The 21,586-nt window shown below is 38.7% G+C and overlaps 1 protein-coding gene across 4 annotated transcripts in view; it reads right to left on the reverse strand.

The window, feature by feature from the left end:
* The window catches only part of SPIRE1 (spire type actin nucleation factor 1), a 127,836-nt gene that overhangs the window by 17,897 nt on the left and 88,353 nt on the right, over positions 1–21,586 (reverse strand). For 2 of the 4 annotated variants that reach the window (XM_056331348.1, XM_056331346.1), the window contains exons 5-9: positions 15,978–16,061; positions 14,740–14,904; positions 8,532–8,618; positions 8,017–8,146; positions 4,406–4,447 (exon numbers count right to left, since the gene is read on the reverse strand). In XM_056331348.1, the coding sequence (XP_056187323.1) occupies positions 4,406–4,447; positions 8,017–8,146; positions 8,532–8,618; positions 14,740–14,904; positions 15,978–16,061 (508 nt within the window). The remainder of the gene's footprint in view (positions 1–4,405; positions 4,448–8,016; positions 8,147–8,531; positions 8,619–14,739; positions 14,905–15,977; positions 16,062–21,586) is intronic. The other 2 variants (XM_056331349.1, XM_056331347.1) reach the window with 1 other exon arrangement.

Below are 21,586 nucleotides of genomic sequence, written 5' to 3' on the forward strand. Positions count from 1 at the left end.
ACTCTTTCCTCTAAAGGAAAAAAAAATAAATAGGGAGTTTTTACAACTTGCAAGCACTAAAGAATAAAGCCCCCCAAAAAAGTAAAGTAAGAAATCATCCCATTTATAAAATCTGTTTTGTCAACAGTGCTCAAGTTCAGTTTATCATTACCGCACTTAACAGTACTGGATACATATGAATAAATGGATTACCATAATTTAAGGAAAGCATAATGAAATTGTACAGTTTCAGCAAAAAGATTTCAAAAAAAAAATAACTTGTTCCAAAATTAAAAGCAGAATTTGTTAGCAGATACAGACCAAAAAATTACTACCTTGTTTAAGCTATTTTAGTGATGTACTCAGACAACAGCAACAGTACTGGGTGCAAATAATTGTACATCATCATAAATAAAATTAATCACAATAAATGAGTCAGAAATAACCAATACACTACTGCTTATGAAAATGCATGGCAGAAGAAATTAATGGACAATTCTTTGAAACAAAACCCTAAATCTATTTTTTTAAATATAGTGGTTTACAATCTCTAGTTTCATAGAACATCTAAATGTTTTGAAGATGATTCAAATGGTATTAAAAAAAGGCTTGCGTGAGCAACAGTCTGGGATTAAGATTTTATTAGTCAGACACACTAGGAGAGTGTCATTTCTCCCATGTTTTCATGCAGCAAGTACAATGAACACTACCTGCAAACTGGATGAGTATGTTTGGTTTCTTTTGAGCTTCTAAGCTATCATTACAACAGGCAAATGAATGTCTTGTTTTGATTACTTGATCTTTGTGTTGGTCTTCCCTGACTAGCCTTAAGAAGGGGGAGAGAAAAGAAACCCACCCTAGGATAAGATGAAATGAGCCTTTATTTACATGTAGGATTATGTGCAAACCACAGCAGTCATGTAACCATATGCTGTCTGCCTCCTAACCAGCTCTCCTTACAAAATAACAGAAACCCGAATTTTGTTCTATACAGCAAATGTACTCCTCAACCTTATCATTTTTAGACTGAGTTTAAAAGAAGGCTAAAATCGATTTGCAGAGTTAATATTGATTTACTTTTTGGTAGTTATGGTGATGATAATACACTGGGAAAGATTACATAATGAATAAGGATAACAGAGATATACTGTTCCTTTCAATGGACTTAGATGTTGAAGCCAAACCTGAGAACTAATAAATCAGCACAGCAAACCACCGGTGTTTTGCTGGTGTTTACATCACATTTATTATTGCGTTACCTAAATCAAGAGATTACCAGGACCTGGTGGAGTTCTTTCCTCACACTGGTCTGAGGCACAGATCATGTAAAGGCAACAGATACACATCACCTCACAGGGGTTGGGAACAACAGGAATAATCCCCGCAAAGTTTGGGTTTAAATGTTTCACTTTCCTTTTTCTTCTCTCCTTGCACCCAACACCCCTGGTCCCTGCTCCCCAAATGTACAAACTGTTTCTGTAGTAACAACTTCAAAGCAGCCATGCATACAGCTTTGAGGTAAGAGCTTGAGTGTTGAGTGGGAATGACAGATCTTTTGACCTGCATTCAACACAGTGCATCGAAATTAAGCTGCTTTTAAACTGCTTTTCTATTTGAGGAAGTGGGCAATTGCCTGCCTTGTCCCTTGTTGGTATCGGAGTACCTCTCAGATTACTCATTACAGGTGGCTACTGCTTGCTCCTTCTATTCTACCGGTAAGAACAGCAGTGTAGAAGGAGGTCCCAGGCACCCCCCTCCTCTTCTCTTCAGGGTAACAGCAGGCAGATATGAGGAGCCAAGCCAGAGTGACATATCAACTACACCAGCTTGGTGCCAGCAAAAGTCTTCTCAGAACTGGTCTGCATCTTCTCAGTCGCAGATAGCAAGCATAATATATGCCTGCCCCCACTCTTTAGCACTTAGCAGGAAACGCTTCTGTTTTTCAGCTGGTTTGTGGTTTTTTTTGTGACAGCAATTCCATCAAGCAGAGAGTAATGAAAGCAGTGAAAAAGCAAGTATGTGGAAACAGTGATAAAAGCACAGTATAGTTCCCTGCCTCCAAAATAATGGAAAAATGAAAAGCACGCAAAGCAACAACATTCAGAAGTACTGCTTATCTGCTTACTGTCGACATTCCAACCCATCTAATTCATTTGTACTGCTCATTTGGTGTCTCACATCCACCTAACTGGAATGTTTTAATCATCCTGAATTTACTTCTGAAGACAACTTATCAGATCACTCAGTCATGCCATATGATACTACTTGCTGAGAACCACATGACTTGAAAAAATAAAAACAATCACATTTGGAAGATGGATAAAGAAAACAGGAAGAGTTCTTCAGAGGTCAGTCAAAAAAGAGCAAATCCAAGTACAATATAGATTGCTATGAAACCATTTCTTTAAAATAAAAACATGGTGATGAAACAATGGATTATGAAGGGAGCTTTTACAAAATACTGTTTGGATTTTAACAAATGAGGATGTCTCAGGATTCTTAGAAATAAAAGGCAAAAGAAGAAGCAGACACATGTAGGACAGATCTGAACCTCTCCTTTTGTTGGTCACTGGCACATTCAGTTTTATAGTCTTAAAACTGAAGGAACTTTTGGCATATCTGAAAGTAGCAATACTTTTTGAAAACTGAAGTTTGCCTGTTTGTGGTGTTATCTGAACCCCTGGGGACCCTCTTCAGCTTTCAGTGGAGTAAAACATGATACCACATACATATATAATTTGAATCCCACCAGACAGCTGTAGTAGCTGTACAATACATCATATGTATAAGGTGTCACAAAAAGGTTTGAGCTTGATTAACAGCTTGCCACCGCGTCTGATGGAGAGAGCCTTTTCCTTTACCCCATCCACCCATGATGATCACAGGCCCTCAGCCAGCTCTCTGATCATCTGATCAGATAGTAAGTAGGTTTAAATCACTAAAAAAGCAGAAAACAAACCTGAATAAAAAAATGTAAGTATTTTTTTCTGGGTGACATGAGTTTAACCAGATCATCTGGGGAATAAATGAGCAGGACTGGCACAAAGGAGAAGGGGGACTTACACGGGAGCTTGGGGGAGGAGAGGCAGCAGTGAGAGCCCCTCCTTGCCTCTTGACAGTGGCAAGCTGTTTACTTGGCTCAGCCAAAACATGAAGCCATGTTCACAGACAGGTCACTTGTGAACTCTGCTCCCGTATTATAAAAACTACTGCATTTTTTTATATTATGGTAATGGAAGAAGTTCTATACGGTCTTTCTACTTCACAATATGCTAGCATTTCACTCAGATTATGCCTTACTATGGGGAAAATAACCACGTGAGGTTAATGGGTACATAGAGAAACACAGAGGATGAAAACTCTGCAGAAGTTCTGGATGAGATGTTCCTGTGCAAGTGGAAAGAAGGGGGGAAGGTACAGCTCCTGCTGCTTCTTCACAAAATGAGAGCATAGATTTATTTGGAGACTGTTTTCTTGGAAGTCACCTCGGGGAACTTAGGTAACAGCTAGCATAAGAGCTCTCCTCAGCAGACAAACCTTTAAGGCTAATGTAGAGTATTTCCAACCTCAATGACGGAGTCTTTGGGCCTGAGAATCCTGGAAAGTTAGTGTACAATGAGGGAGGAATTAATTTATTTTCTGGCTAGTAGGCACACACTCTCTCTTGACATTGCTGTCTCTGAAGTAGAATACGTTCAGTTACTAACGTTCAGTGCTGTAACGTCCTAATTAATGGCCCACCAAGATGAAAGTTTAGATTTTGTATTAGCTGGTTGATGAAGGGTCAGTTATCAAATCCGCTGTATCAGCTATTACCAGCAAACCTTAGCAACTTCTTTTGCTAACCAGTAAAGAAGGAAGGTTTAGCCTCTTCTGAGTGAATGTCTTTGATTTCATGACTCACAAAGCATTGACCGTAAAGACACTCAGTAGAACTGAGTTCCTTTCTAGATTAGTATTCATAGGTATATTTCATTACATCTAGAAAGGCAGACAAGTTCAAAACTAGGTTTTGGATCCTCGTGAGAAATGAAGTACTACAAAAGATGGTCTAGTCAAGAAGTGAGTGTAAAGACACAAAGGTCATATTAATAAGTAAGTAAATCGGTCTTGAAGGTGACACTGTATTCTGCAATCTTTTTCAGAGTTTGGAATAGCTCTGGGCCACCTTATTTTGATTATTTATTTAAACAGAATTCCAGCACTCTATTTCAAGTGAAACACAGTTGTTTCCTATATCGAGGCATCCTTTTGGGGCAAGGGAAATGTAGGTATTAATAAGTAATTTATCTTAATTTTTATTTTAACTGACCATATCTTGGAAGAATCCCTTCAAGTTTCTTTCTTAAATGGGAATTCAACAAACAGATGGAACAAAATTCACAATAAGCACAATAACCACGTCAGGTATTGTTGCAACTTTTACCTGACAAGTCAAAACTGTGTGACATGCTAAGTGGCCGCATTGCTGTAAAAAAGAAACAAAAACAACAAAAAGAAAATGATTCAACTATTAGAAAAGCAGAGGGGTAATGAAACCAAAAGATTTACTCCATTTGAGACATTTTGGATTCTGTTGCCTAAATCCAAAATGTGTCAGACATACTATTGCTTTACTGTAGTAAAGCTCAAAGTCTGAAAACTACAGTAGCGTAAACAGGACTTGCAAACAGAGCAATTACAAATATATTTGTATAGTTGTAGAATGAGATTTTTGGAATTCAATAAATCAAATACCAAAACAAGAGCCAAGTACCTTAAAAACAGAATATTTTCAATTAAAATGCCATGAAAGAGAGAAAGGGAATAGCGGGGGGGGGGGCGGGGGGGGGGGGGGGAGGGCTGAAAAAAAATCTCAAAAGTACAAAGCCACATTTCACACAAGTTTCAGTGACCTGAAATAAAGATATTTCTAACTTTTTTAAAGCATAATCTCCAATGATTATAATTAAACTAATAAAGAGAGACACTCAAGCTAAGCTTGAGCAGTAGTTTCCTTGAAGAGGATCGAAAAGGCCAAACGCAGTGTGGTTTGTGCTGATTCTTGTTCTTTTTGCAAACCTTAGGTGGACTTAGCCTTTCAAATCTATCCATAATATTATCCTCTTTTTTCTGGGCCTCTAACCATTTCATTCCTAGACAAGAAAGTGGTCATATGTTCTTTATTTCTGGAAGACCTACCTATACTACCAATTAAACAATGTAATTCAGGGAGCGGACACTCAAAATATTTTTCAACTGAAAACAAAATTTTAGTGCACTAATCCCGTAAGCAGGCCAAGCCCAGCAACAAGAATGTGTAAGAACACGTCAAAACTGGTAGCAGCTTATCTGTCTTACTTGACAGGTGATAATCATGCAAGTTGGTATGAAAGGCCTGTCACCCATACATACCACTGCATTAAAAGATGTTTAAAAAAAGGTTGTGCTGGGACAACTTTCGCTCATGAGAATAAATCTACGTGGTGAACACAGTAGAATGCTCACTCAGAGACAGATTTGGGAGTTTCCTGCAGTTCATTAACCAGACAACATCAGCCACAGAAAACGGCTACAGAAAGAGTATCTAAATCCCTGTCCAAACTCAGCATAAAGGCAAATACATTTTAAAGCATAAGGGTATTTACCAGCCAATGCTGAATTCTAACTGAAGGTTGATAAAACATGTACACAAAACAAAGTTTTTTCCAAGCTCCATTAGCTCAACTTGCTTGAGTCACAAATCCATGCTTTTAATGGGACATGTACCTCAAGGCTGTGTTTGTCTCCGTAGCTTACATCAATAATTTAATGAGGTCATTTGAAAGCTCACTCCAGTTCCTTGACTCAAACCTCTCCCTTTGTGAGAAAGCTACCAAAAACCCCAAAGTTTTAGATTAAGAGTGGCCAGCCACAGGCTGGCTCTTCTTGGTGGCAGCTCAGGGTAAAGATCTTACCTGTACGCATGTGTTGTACAGAGCAGAGGGACAAAGCCTGTGGCTGCTGGTGAACAAGTGCCATAGGTCCACCCACATTGCAGAGGAGGAACAGCAAGAGTACAGCCCCCCTCACCCCAGTAGTCAAGTGTAGTTATACTCTTGACTGATATAAACTGAGCAACAAAGAATAACTCTGGGACATTTTCAATGTACCTTATACTCCCAAATATTTCACTCTAATGCTCTTTTTTTCTTTTTCTTTTTAATAGCAACAAATATTTCTGTCCAGATGGTGCATGTGTCCCACATGGTGTTTCTAATTAGATTTATAATCCTTAAACCTCATTACCTTACATGTTGTTACACTAGATTACATTCAGTGGTCATTTAAACTATACAACAGATCTATTTGTAACATATTGAATGTCACTAGCATTACTCCACTCCCAATTTTGCACAAACACACTTTATTCTAAAAGGAACTTTGGAAATAACAATCATTTCAATGTGAGGAAGAACAAAACCTCATATTTCAACATAAGAAAAAACTACCTTCAAGGCCTTTGCTCTTTTTTCATCTTCATGCCAGCAGCAAACAAACACTTGGGAAATAAAACTTGCATGCATCCTCTTTTACACTTCCAGTAATATGACATTTAATCTAAACAATTCACTGGACTGAAGGAGATTTACCACAGTTCTGAAACTCAAAAATTTAATTCTTTAACAAAAACACAGAATTGGTGGAAGACAGGTATCCCTCATTAGAGGCTGTGCCCTGAAATCAGCCCGGGAAGTCCTAACCAGCAATACTCCAAAATTTAACATTGGTTTTGGAAACTGTTTACTAAATGGGTTTAATGTCATTTATATCAGAAATTTTAAAGGTCTCTTAGATCAGATTTGAAGCCCTGAGAGGACATGATAGTTCCCAGATGAAGAACATTTAAAATACTGAAACTGAATGCTTGAAAGAAAAGTAAGGAATCATTCCACATTTTTACAAGCATCCTGCATTTGGAAAAATGTCTAGGCCTATTAGAAACATTAATTGATACAGCAAGCATAAACTGAATCCAAACCAGAAACTGGAAGGCCGAAAGAAACAATATTCAAAGCACCATGCTTTTAAAAATGCACCCAAGCATTCACCAAACTCTACTGAGCACTTCCAAAACAATGCAACAAAGCAAGACTGATGAAATTGTTTTTCTCCAGAGACAATGGGTTGTCACAACCCACTTGAATCTGGAGCAGTGCCTTCAAGCACATGTGGCAAGCACAAATATTTTGCAGAAAGCCACAACAGGGAGTATATATGTGGATTATTTCATGCTTATCAGCCATAAGATGCCACTTTTGCTCTTCAAAAATCCAGCTAACTCGGTTTTTCTGATACAGATAAATAACGTGCTCTTAAAGAGATGTAAGTCACAATGTAAGACTGTATTTGTCATGCTTTTGTCTTCAGAACCATTGAACTAATGCAACTTGGTGATCACTGGAAGGCATAATATTTGTATAATTTCATAGTGGGTTGTTGAATATACACTGCAGAAATGAAATGCTTTGCAGTGCAAGTCTGAATTATACCCACTGAAAATATATACAAACACATGTACCATAACTTAGAAAATGAAGCACTTAGATTCAAAATAAAAGCAATAGATTCAGCAAAGAAATAAAAACATATTCTAAATTAAGGAAGTTGATGATGCTAACAACAGGAAACAGAATAAAATGAACTAAAAAGACATGTAAAGAACATCTGCAGACACGTAAGAATATTGCACTGGGGAGAAGCAATACCTATTCCATTCCAAGCAAATATAACGTTAACTGTCACGTGCAACAAGCAATATAATGCCATTAAATTTATCTAATATTTACATTAAAAACTTGAAGGGAATCAAGCTGAGCCATAGAGTATCTTATTTTTAAATATAACTTAGCACAAAGATTGCATAGCCCTAGCAAAGCCTATAGGTTCTTTCTTTTTCTGAAGGGATGAGAATAATTTTACCTTCCATGATATCTGCACAGACACCACTAATATTTTTGCTTCTTATGTGGGAAGTTTTCTGTGGATGCTGCACATAAGAACTAGCAATGTGCTTACCCAGCCTGCTACGCCTTATCTCATCAGGTGAGACTGGACGTAGCTTCCTCTCTGCCTTGATTTCCTCCAGGATCCTTTCATGAAGGCTGCGTGGCCGTGGTGGGGTTGGTTTAAGTTTTCTTGCTGAGGCCTCGAGATATAAAGATAATCATATTTACATAAAACAGTACTTCTTGAAAGTAGTTTTCACACTTTTTTAGAAAAAAGTGTGGAATGTTGTGATGTGATTTTACTTGCACTCAATTGTAAAACTCATATAAATTTGAAAGAGGATTGTATTTTTCCCCTGTTCATCATGATTTCCCAGAGATAAAGTGCTGCTGGTCTTAACAGCTATTAATTGGTAGGTACAAGGTATTACACACTGTTCTTTTAAGAGACTGAATTCTATATTCAGAAGATGGTATTTTTGAAAGCCCATGTCAGAAAACATAATATTTAACATATTCCCTGGACCCAAACATGCTTTAAAAAGCCCTATTTTTCTTAGGAATGAAGCCCACTGGATTACATACAGGATTTAATGGAGGTCGTGATCGGATGAAATCCAGGATTATTTCATGGGCACTCTTTTTTAATCGAGGTGGAATATCACCGTTGACCTGGAAAGGAGAAAGTGAAATATATATTTCCATGTTTTGCATTCATATTCACACAGACGATGAGATAAATTTGAAAACTCACAACCTTGACAGAGAGCTTGCAGTGTTCTGACACCTGCACCTGACATAAAACTCACCAGTCCTGAGCAGAGCAACAATCCATATGCAGAGCACAGGCAAGCAAAAATGTAGATAACAGCTTTTCAGCTTTGCAGATAGCTGCAGAATAACCACAACTGCAGCAGCTTTAATCAGCAATACTTAGGATTTTGAAATGATTAAATCAAATGTCAAGGCTGCAATCGTGTCTATGGGAGAATGCAGATGAAGACTATATCTTGCTTGGAAGAAAACTTGCCAATGGCATTTTTAAGAACAACTATTTGAATCGTGGGTCACTGCCAACCATTACACAGTCTCTAATACTCTCTTCTTAGCCTCTGAGAAAACATGGATGCTCTTTTTTCTTGATCTCCTTACCATCTCCCAAGCACTGATGTGAAAGCAAAGCTAGACCTGGCGCAATCACCAATGATTTGCTTGTAGCACTAGGTGAAAACTTGGTTCCCTTTGTTCTTTTGTCTTTACCACCTGTTTCTGCTGCTCTGACCATGAAGAGGTCTCATGAGTAAATTCCAGCAGGAGAGGGAAGCCCTGAGCATGATTTCATAGCTACCTCTCCACCTGTGCTCGAAAGATTACTCAAGTGTAAACCAGTTTGTCAATATGTCTAGAAAGTAAATCACTAGAATGCCCTGGCATGCTGTTGGGAGTACAGGAGGTGCATTTCCTCGCTGTAAATCATGTATTTCTTTATATATCTAAGGGCTGGGTGAGAATTGTTTGCTTGTTTGTCTGGTTTTCTCCAGAGACACAGTATGTTTCTTTGATAACCCATTTAAACATAAGACTATATACAAGACAACACAGGAAAGAGCCAGCAATTCACTATATGTGCAGAATATAAAAGAAGCTAATAGAAGTTTTCCTATCATATGAAGAATTTATAAATTGTAAATGGGAATAAGTGTATGGATTTTCTTAAAAATTCCACCTGTCGGGTTCAGTCTTCATACACTACAGTGACCAACCACACTGTCAGGAATGAGAGAGCATCCTATGCCACACATCCTTCTGGTACTTCTGTTACTACAGGGTAGCTGGCTATCAGCCCTGTCCTCCGGTTTGACAGAAAATCCCATGACACTATCTTTCTTAGGCCCTAAGTGTCCCAAATTTCAGGACTTTCTTTATTCTTTTTTTTTTCTTTTTCTTTTTTCTTTTTTTTTAAGGGTCAGTTGGCTTATTTTTCTTTGGAAGACTCTATTCATACAATCTCTGTAGCCAGAAAATATATATAAAGACACAGCTCTGGTTTGTCAAATCACATGTACACTTTGCTAACCAGAATGAATGCTGCTGTCAGAAAAATGGGTTCAAATGCTTATAAGGTCACCTGAATATGATCACTAACTGAACTTCACTAATGCCATGCAGCTTCCATATAAGCTCTGCACACCTCAGACATGCCCTGTTTCCAGGCTGAGGCAGAACGACAGCTTCCCGGAGAGGATTCATCCCTTCCCTGATAAGGAGGCAGACGCAGAGTCCCTCCTGGGGAACATTTCATTGCTTTCTCAGGGACTCTTTCTGGAGGTGTCTTATCGCAGACACGGTCCAGATTCTATTTGTTCCCCCATCCCCTTAGCTTTCTTAGAATGAATTTCATATAGCTTGGCAGAAAACACCAAGCTGCTAAACTCAGCAATATGCATCACCTTTCTAAAAATACTGCAGAAAAATTAAAATTGAAAAGGTTTATATTAAATGGTATTTTGACATTTTATGATGAGGAGAAATTATTCCAAAGTAGTGTGATTGATTTCTTCTGTTTAAAGACTAAGCAATTTTTTGAGGCCAGCCTGCTTTACAGCATTGTTAATGAAATGAGAAGTCTCTCTTCTCTGAGTTACTGTTCTTCAGATGTCAAAGCTGATAGTTGAAGCTGAGAGTTATTACCATCAGAACAGCCATTTTGTAAACTGATAATCCCTGTTCCAGCCTTTAGGAACAACCCTCTGCATGACAATAGGAAATAAATAATACATGGCTCTGAGCCTTTCACCTCAGGGCACTCTACACCCTGACTTAATGCCACCAGGGTATAATTAGTATTAGTATTCCTATTTGATTGGAAAAGGAAAAATGTAAGATTTGCTTAAGTGATTTTCCACAGGATACATGGGGAGCTGGTGGCAAAGCAAGCGGATGTTTCACAGCCAACAAGCCACGAGCAGGAGTGTCAGAAGGCAGAACCTACCTTCTTGTACTCTGTGCCCAAACAAAATACCGATATGAAACACCAAAAGGAAGCTTCATCCTCTCTGTCCACAGTAGATGTATTTCTTTACTCAAACTTGCTCTGTAATGAGCAATTTCACATGCATCTCTTACTTTTAATTAATTAAAATTCATGGCTCTTCATTAAAGTCTAAATTATAGCTATATTGTACAGATGTAGCCATGATACATGCAGAGGGGAAAAACCCAACCAATAAAATAATCTTTTTGTTTTTTTCTTTTACATACCAGATTGGCCCCAACTGCAAACTCGTATTTCAGTAAGTATCTCCAAACACTGTAAGACCATCTTAAGTCTTCATGTAAACCAGCTTTTGTACAGCAGTATGCATTTAAACTGGCAGTGTGGGGAAAGCATAACCAATGATTACAAAAATCAGCCAGAAATTTGAGAGACCTAAACAGCTAAAGCACAGAAGAATTACCATGTAATCATCTACTCACAACCTGCTACTATCACATTTTAATATATAAATATGGATTTGCAGTTAAAAAACCAACTGCAAATGGTAGTTAGTAAACTTTGGCTGAAGACCCAGCTTTAAAAATGGTTATCCCAAACAAGTACATAGCACATGACTTTCACAAAAAATACAGCACTTATCATTGACTTTCAAATTCCTCAGCCATTTCTTTGTCTTACTATAAAAGGTGAAGCATTAAGTAGGAGAATGCTATCTCTAAATAATAGGCAACATGAAACTGACATTGTTTTGTTCTATGAAGAAATTTTCATTTAAAATTAAATTGCATTGACACTGAGACTGGGGGTGCATGCTACAATCGTTTTCAGAACAGCTCATGATAAAGTTCTGTTGTGGATTTAAAGTATTATAACACAGGAAACTATCGACTGGTCATCCTCCCCTCCATCCCTGGGAAGATGATGGACCAGCGTCGTCTTGAAGCATGTGGAGGAAAAGAAGGTCATCAGGAGCAGTCAAAGCAGACTCACCAAGGGGAAATCATGCCTGACCAACCTGACGGCCTTCCATGATGGAATGACTGGCTGGGTAGATGAGGGCAGAGCGGTGGACGTTGCCCACCTTGACCGCAGCAATAACAGCCCTGGAGGTCAGCTCAGGCCGTGCGGGCTGGATGAGGGGACAGTGAGGCGGATCGAGAGCTGGCTGATGGCAGAGCTCAGGGGCTGTGACCAGCAGCGCAGAGCCCAGCTGGAGGCCTGTAGCTGGCGGGTTCCCCAGGGCTCAGCGCTGGGCCCAGCCCTGTCCAACGGGCTCCCCAGCGCCCTGGGTGAAGGGGCAGAGCCCTCAGCAAGGCTGGCAGTGACACAGCCCTGGCAGGAGTGGCTGGTACCCCAGCGGCTGCGCTGCCGTTCAGCGAGGCCTGGGCAGGCTGGAGAGCTGGGCGGGGGGGGACCGAATGCAGTTCAGCAAAGGGGGTGCAGGGCCCTGCCCCTGGGGAGGGACAGCCCCACACACCAGCCACCTGGGGGGCAGCTCTGCTTTGTATTAGTAAGATAGCATTATATTAATAAAAAGAACAGTAAAGACTCCATGGTGCATCCCATTTACTTAAAAAGTTTAACCTCTTGTTCCCATTAGTAGCAAATGCATTTTCACAAGCTACCAAGTCCAAAAATAGTATCTATAAATTTAAAGCAAAAAATGTTTTTAAGGAAAGTTTTGCCAAACATCTGTTTTGAGTGAAAGAAAGAAACATAATCCATCTTTCCCAGGTTGCCTTAAAATTCAGATTTAGGATTCTTGTCCTTCTCAACAACTGCAACAGTTTTCTCTGATGGGAATACATACAATCAGCTTTGACCCATGACAGCCAGCTAGAAGATGCTGTATTTATGCAGTCTAATTGAACTTGTAATTCTATGTGAATCCTTCAGGCTCCACACATTTCATGTCAAGCTGGACTCTTATCATTGTGCATGCTTTGCATGTTCTTCAAGCAAACCCTGCAGCAGAATCCAAGTTACTGAATTTAAGGTTTCTAATATGAAATAATTTATTTTTCTAACACAATATCATTAGCAGTTGTCAGGCTGTACCAGCAGTTGCATCACAGACAGCCCCACAGGTGATAGTAATCAAAATTCATATTTATGCCCAGAGGTCACTTTGGACAATCTACCTAGTAGACCAGATAGCAGCACAAAAGTAGATGCTTGCAGGCATTTCATACACAGCAACAGTCTGGATGAGCACAGGAGCAGCTGTGCCTCCAAGACCTACCATATAATGAAGAAAATCTCTTCTGAAGAGGCAGGAGCTTGCTCAGTAGAAGAAGAATTAAAGGCTAGTCTGACAAAAGCAAAATTAGATGACCTAGGGGTTCCCATTCAAACAAAACTACCATCCTGATCGCATAGAGTAATCAAGATCCTCAGGAGAATGTTCCTCTTTTGCAGTGGGTAGTAGGAACACTCAGCACAGTTCTCTGAATTGTTAGTAGAAAGACATAACATCATTACCTGGGTATGCATTTTACCCTACTGATTCAACATTTAAGCGACATCTGCCACAGAGAACAAATACAATCTGATAGTCTAATCCAGATCTTGATTAGGAAAGTACTTTTAGCTCATATATAAAAGGCATTTTGCTCCCCATGTAGTTGTTCCAATTTTTTCCTCTTTTATTCTTTTTGCTAATGATCTCTGATAGAATAAATTACATGCTTTCTGTCTCTCTTGTCTCCCTCCACACACCCATTTCTGAATTTTTCTGGTGGAACAACGGCTTTCTCACTAACAAAGGTTGTGTGAGGTTTAGGCAGGAAAGCAAATACATTTGCTTTTGTTCAAATGCATTTGATCACTGAATATTCTAAGACAATACTTCCACTGTAACCAAAACCAGGCAAAGATAAGTAAGTGCAAGGTATAAATATTGACACTGACCAAACACATGTCTCTAACAAGGGTTTAAAAAGTCCTACTAGGGATAAGAAGCCCTTTAGATCAGTTGCTAGCTTATCAGGAAGAACATCTTAATGTTGAACACAATATACACCAAAAGGAAAGAAAGAACAGGGAGACACCAGTAAATATCAAATGAGTTCTGACAAAAAGCATGCCTCAAGTCAATTTTACATGCACCTTTACGAGTATCTAGGAGAAGGAGATCCATCAACACTCTCCAGCTTGATTTGGCATATTGTCTTGACTTGAAAGCAGTGATAGGATACGCTGAAAACAATTAAGCTCAACTTCTACAAATTGTAGATTTAACATTTTTTACATAGCGTATTCCTTGAAAATTCCTAACAGGTCATACTAACGTAAGTTTTCAACCACTGTAATATAGGTAGTAGGTAATATAAGTTTTCAACCACTGTAGGTTTTCCTTTCCCATCACAGTTTCACTCATGTAACAACACAGTAGCACTTTCCATTCTGGAATTGCAAAATTTATGTTGTAAATCAAGATAAATGTTCTCCCCAATAAGAAAAGCCTAAAACAATCTCTCAGTGGAAAGCGTGACAGGACTTTTGATATGACTCTTAAGGTTATCATAAAACGAACACAAGTCATTTGTTCAAGCATATGATATATAGGTATGTCTTTCAGAATTTTAAATGCCTGACATATGGAAAACAAAATACACAACATTTGTTGGTTTCTTTTTTTCCCCTCAATGTACTATGTCAAGATGCCATATAAAACCCACGAACATTACATGAAATCATAATTTCAAGGTCCTCAGAAAAAAAGAGAAGAAAAGAAAATAAAACCCAAAAAGAACGTTTCAGATTTGACAGATTGTAGTGATTCTCCTGACTTACCATGACTTTCCTTAAGGTGTAGCGTTTGGACCTAATATCATCCATCAGCATTTCATAGGGTGTGAGCTGATATTCTATTGGGAGTGGGTTATACTGACGCTCTTGAACTTTCTTAAGTTTAACACCATTCCGTAAATCTCGCATCACTTGTACCCAAAAACGAGCCTGAAAAGAGAGGAATTTTATTTGATACCTTATCCTTGAATACCAACTCTGATTAAACCGAAGTTGTTCATTCCCCTTTCAGAACACCACCAAATATCTACAGCTGTACTATTTTATTTTTAACAAATCAACCAAAACCTGTTTTGTTTTATATAAGCCTATTTTTAACCCTCATGAATGTAACAAAACTTTGTTGCAACTCATCAGGAGCGCAGAGTCACACTTCAGGTGATGTTCATGTCTAAGATAATAAAGAAAAAGCATCTGAAATTCCTACACCATTTTTCCATTTCAAGTATACTGCAAGCATGTCAGGGAAGTTCTAGACTTACAGCTAATAGTACGTGAATTAAAACAGCGATTGAATGCGAAAATTTGTTTCCCTTAGGCCCAGTACTTTCTTGCAAAATTTCCCAGCAGTTGTCCTTCAAATAGAAGTTTTGGAATAGACTCCAAATCCTAAGGTCTAGCAATATCTTCTCAGCACTAAACTTCCTCTTGCTCTGCCTGTAAAAGCCCCACGTAAGTAACACCTCCCTCTCATTTTCTGGGCAGTGAATAGCTGAAGAGGAGGAAGAAAAGGTGATGGATGGAAGATAGGGAGATTGAAATCAAGTACTTTCTAAGAAACTCATAATAATCCTCTATGAACTAGGAAGAATAGTAACTAGAAAATAAACCAAGCTAGTTTCTGTTAAGAGTTTTTCTGTAACGTTTTTCTTTCACCGTTGGAGAAACTCAGTTGGAGACTCTGCTTACTGCCTGACTGCCCGTCTGAAAGGCAGTCAGCATGATATCTGTCTAAGTGTCCAGTCTTTTTAAATTGCAAAAGGTTCTCCATGAAAACAGTCTAAAGAAAAAAATGTAATGCTTGGATACTTGTATTGTTTCATGTGTCTGCAAAGAAAGGTTGAGACTCCATTTATTTCCAACTTGTCATGAGTTACTATTAATTCATACGTAAAAAATCCCAGACGCTGATTGTAACATAAAACAAAGAACTTTAGGTAAGCATTATGAAGAAATATAAAATACTAGTAATGATACTGAATCACTATTCCATTGTTTCTTACCCAGTCAGCATTTTTTAAGTCATCAAGATCTGTGCTGGATTCATCACTTGCCTCCTTGTCCATTTCTTGAATCTTCTTCAAATTCTGCCATTGAAAAGAAAATTGAGTCAATAAATGAATGTTGGCGCTACTCTCAAGTAAAACTGAAGCTTATTTTTTGACATTTATTGAATAATGTTGTTTGGGTATTCTACTCTATGTTCTATGACTTGAATAGTAATACTGTAAAAGTAACTTGAAATATTATTTGAATATATTTCCATTAATTACAAGGTGGACTTTAAATGCTGGGGGGAAAAAAACCTTAATTTTTGAGTATGAAAGTACCTCAGATAATAGCATGCCAGAGGAAAAACTATACATAGAAATTTTAATATTCCTAAAATTGGGCTATGCACAGGAAAAAAACCCCAACCACCTACCAGGTCTGTTAAGCTGTAACACAGAAAATGTTACTGACTTGGTAAGGATCCCATTCATACCAAAATTACTATTATTTGTTGAATTCAAGGCAGCTCATTTTTGTAGAAGAAATTCCCAGACAGTCAGTTGTGAGGAGAAATAAACTGTAAGAAACCCTCTAAATCAAGTAATGACAGACTTGCATATACATTGCAATTAAGAAGTCTGTGTAACGTGGCTATAGACTCTGAAATCTGAGTAACAAAACCATGCAAGGAAGAGAAACAGATCTTTCAAAGGTAAAACCTGCTATTTATGAACAAAATCAGATGATGCAAATATGGAAAATATTGTCTACAAAGAGGCAAAAAAAAGCTTTTATACTAACAAGAATATGAAAAAATGAAGTTACAGCAGAACAAAGAATAGGCAAGCCTGCACAAAGAAAAATGCAAGTGAAAGATTTAGAAGGCTGTGGCTTTACAGGCATGTTCTTCTACACATAAACTACTGCATATTCAAAATGCTATTTTTTGTTTACTTCTGTATTGAAATATTCTGAAATCAGCAGTACAAACAAATTCTCAATATGCGATTCCACTTTTACAGAGTTTTCCAGGAAATCTTTAACAATGTTTAATTTCATCTGTTCTCTAATACTCACTAATGTATTCAAAATGGATAATGAAATCCTCCGATATTTTATGAGACAAAAGCAATACATCAGAGGTCTAACAGGTGTTATTTATTTATCAAAAGTCTTTTCTTCACTTTTAAGCACTCAAGCTCTTCCTTTAAAGGAACTGAACCATCAGTCTCAATTTAGCTTTTGAGCTTCCCAGAAAACTTAAAAATAGTATTCTGTAAAAACGATTTCCTGAAATAGTTCCAAAACTACTAACATTTCAGTGGAAGAAATGGAAGCACTGGAAGAGTGCTTAACTTGCACATTCAACAGACCGCAAGTACCGACCAAACCTGGTCACAGAGACAGCACATACGAGTCAGCTACCACAAAGGGTTTGGAAAGAGAGCAGACGGGTTATTTATTGTCTTAAGTAACACACTTGCTTTCATATCAAACAAGAAATACTACCATTGCCCTATAAAAAATAAAATACGTAATTTACAGGAAGACCCTAAAAAAATCGATAGATCACCCACACTACAGAAGCAAATACACCATGGGACAATGCAGAAATGTTTTAGCATGACTTGCAGTATCACCTCAGGATACCCAACTGGGAAAGAATGTCTTTATGGAAACTTGTGTTGGTCCTGCCGCTGCGGTCAGCAGTCAGTCTGACACTTACAGGCAATCATTATTTTCCAAGGGAAAAAAACCCCAGAAAAACGGTAAGAACGAGTAATATAAAGGCCTTGCTTATATGTATGTTGCCATCCAGGGTTTCTTCTTTCCTGTATCATACAGTTGACGTAATGATTTCAAATACAGTGTCTGTGAACTGTAAATTACTTGCTTTCTTGCAAACTGCTAACATTTATTGAAAAACTGCAAAATATAAAACCATTCTTATACTTTCTTCTTTTCCTTTTTGTAATCACAAAGCTAACACTAACAGTAAATGTGCTCACAACTGTCAGATTTGCTCTTCCTTTCCACACTAGAAGGTACACATTAATTTTTAAAAAATTAAGGTGTTCCAGCTACTTAACTTTTACTTGACTGTTCAGTAAGATTTGCGGCAATTACCCATCTCAGCAAGCATGGTCCCTACCATACAGTTTACCGGGCTGGTTTACGCCCAAAGCCTGATGCCTTTGACTGACATAAATATTCCATGAAGCTATAAAGATTACAACCTGGTTTTCTTAACAGCAGAAAATAAGAAGGGGGGGAAAAAACTCAACCCTGAATAGCTGAAAGATCTTCCAAATAAGGCAATCATCTAATTAGTTTCTCTGGAACATGGAACATAGCTAGAGGGGGAGTTTCTACCCGAGAAAGCACAGCTGTAAGTGATGCTGGCTACCACGCACTGGAGAGTTACAAGAGCAAAACCTGCCAGCCAAGAGATATGTCTCTCAAAGTGCAGTTTTATGATAAAAATAAGCTGATACAAGCACAGGCCACTGGCAAAGACAGGCTGCTTTTACTCCTCATCCTAGTGCTGAGTACTCTGGGTGCTGCCCTCATACTGACACAGGCACCCACTTCATAGGGACAGTTAATTCACCTCCCTGGCACCCAGCTCAGACCTCTAAACACAGCTCATCATGCAGTTAGTGGAGAATAGTAGAAAGGAAAGGAATGTCCATCACTATATAAGTTAGAAAGCTTTGGAGGTCTGGGGAGAAAACAAAACAGCAAGTGCTTTATCCTTGCAGCCAGTGCTTAGGAAGGCCTCTTAAGCTCTTCTCCACCTGTCAGGTGCTACTTAGGAAGGAATAAATTCACTGTGACAAATGATTATGTTTAGACCTCTAGACAAAATGAAATCTTTTAATTTCCCTCCAGCACCCCCAGCCAGCATCAGTGGGTTTCAGCATCTGTTTCAACTGTAAACTGCAGAAACCAACACATCTAAAATACAATAGACCATTTGTCAGAACTTAACAGTGACCCAAAACCTGCAAGCAACCTCAGCTGCTGTAGCCTTGCCACTTGTACTTACCCTTGGGACAACGGCTTAAGAAAAGCTATTATACAGTATAATAAATACATGGCCTAAATGGATTTCCATTTCAGAAAGCAGAAGAGTCTTTGAAAGGGTTTTTCTAAACGATCCTAGAACCTCAGACCCATACCACAGACCCCATTCCCCTAATGCAGCCTGGGTGTTCATTCAGGAAATAAGGGTTGGATGTGTAGGAAGTTTCAACGGCTTTGGCTTTTTTTAAACCATTACAGCATTTGGCCATTTTTTTAAAAAGAACTGCATTTTGTGAGAAAAGCTAGTAATAAAAATACCAAATGTCTTCAAACGTCTTGCTGCACTATTAAAAGCAGGCAGCTGATTTGCTGCTGCGTGTCCCACATTTGAGATGCACTCTCCTGTGCTTGGTGACAGATGGGAGTTTATATAAGACACTTGTCAGCACAGCGTCAAAGACTCGATTCCACAAAATGCTCTTTAAAATGCAATGTTTTAATGAAGACTATTCTCAGGAATCTGGATCTGGACTTGCCTTTCACGAATTGCAGAACACAGTCTACTGCTCATTCTAGTTTATATTCTTAATCAGGAATCATTTGTTCACTGATGCAAGTAATTCTTACGCTGCTGTCTGCAAAACTAATAAAATATTCTTGTATATCTAGGTTCAATTAAAAATATATAACCTGCACACAGGGGGAAAACTGCTTTTACATATGTTCAGCTATCCAAATTGGGTTTAAATTCCAAGGGCTTAGCCAGCAGCATCACTCTAGTTCTTTGAAAAGACCCAAACCCCATTTGATTCAAACATGGGAATAGGATCAGTTAAATCGGTCCCTGAAAACCTCTCGAGTGGATACCAAAGTTCTTCTTATGCGGTGGTGTGAGTCGATGCACTTTGATCAGCCCTGGAAAGGCCAATAGTCACCATGCTGCTCAACGTAACTGTTTAAGAAGAGGCAAAAAACCCTCAAACCAAGTGCATGTAACACTTCTTGAGTGAGAACGCCTTTAAAAAAATCACAACCAACCAACCACAAAACTCCCACAAAACCAAAGCAGCAGCCTTTTCCCTTATTAAAGCTCCTAAACTGAGGGATCAAACAGATCACGATGGGGCTGCAAACTTGACAACACCACAGTTGCAGAAGTGGAGTCACTGGAAGCCTGGAAGTGTAGGCAAATCTGAAGCTATGAACAGAAGAGTTTGTGAATCAATTTATTTCTTCAGCTGTGCTTTCTGAAAATCCAAGCAGCAGGGCATTTAACAGCTTTAACAGTCATAAGACTATTAAGAGTAATTTGGCTAATGACCATATTTCCCAAATAAGTTAGCCATTAACATTTTTTAGGTATCTATTAACTACCTCTATTATCATATTTTCTACATTTAATACACCAATATAGCCATGTTAAATGGAAAGTAACACTTGACTTTTAATTAACTGTTTTTCAATTGAGTCTTTGCATGGCATGAAACCAGGAAAAAAAGAAAGAAAATTTCATTTATACTCATGTACTTAATTAGAATTTGTATGTTTATGTTTTTATACAGATCAGACCGAAATATATCCAGGCAGACTGAATGAATTATGTTTTTACATTAGAAAGAACATAAATTAAAGGCAACGTGATTTAAAAGAACAGTACAAAGATGACAGATTGGGAGCTTTATCTGTATTCTACCAAAAACTTAATTACAAGGCATACTGTGGATAATGAAATTATGGATGAGTTTTTGATGCACATGGACTGCAATTGAAGATGGAGCCAATTACAAAAATATATGAAGTCTTAATTAGTTTGGAAGGAATATTAATTAATCTTGATGCATTAGGGTGTACATCAATCTCTAAACATTTTTGACATATAAGTCAAACCTACTGTGGCAGATTAAGACACGCATGCCTACTGGACACCACCTGTATTTTATTCTGGCCAGCATCATATGGTGGCTTTTAGCCCCAGCTGTGCCTGTTGTAGAGTTTATCACCCACAGCCTACTCACAAATTCTGCTAAAGGCTGGCATCACCATTTACTGGTACCACTCAGATTCAGAGTGTTTGAGGCTGGAAGGGACTTCTGGAGGCCTGCTGGTCCAGCCTCCCTGCTCAGGAACGGCCACCCAGGGCCAGCTGCCATGTCCAGGTGGCTTCTGAGTATCTCCAATGATGGAGACTCCACAACTTCCTGGGGCAACGTGTGCCAGTGCTTGGTCACCCTCACAGGAAAAAAAGTGTTTCCTGAAGTTCAGAGGGAACCTCCTGTGTTGCAGTGTGTGCCCACTGCCTCTGGCCCTGTCACTGGGCACCACTGCAAAGAGCCTGGCCCTGTCCTCTTTGCGCCCTCCCTTCAGGTATTTATAGACACTGATGAGGTTCCCCTGAGCCTTCTCTTCTCCAGGCTGACCAGACCCTGATCACTCAGTCTCTCCACACATGTGAAATGCTCCAGTCTCTCCATCATCTTTGTGGCCCTTTGCTGGACACTCTCCAGTATGTCCATGTGTCTCTTATAATGGGGAGCCCAGAACTGGACCCAGCACTCCAGGTGTGGCCTCACCAGTGCTGAGCAGAGGGGAAGGA

Source organism: Falco biarmicus, chromosome 3, assembly GCF_023638135.1.
Source record: "Falco biarmicus isolate bFalBia1 chromosome 3, bFalBia1.pri, whole genome shotgun sequence".
NCBI classification, from domain to species: domain Eukaryota; kingdom Metazoa; phylum Chordata; class Aves; order Falconiformes; family Falconidae; genus Falco; species Falco biarmicus.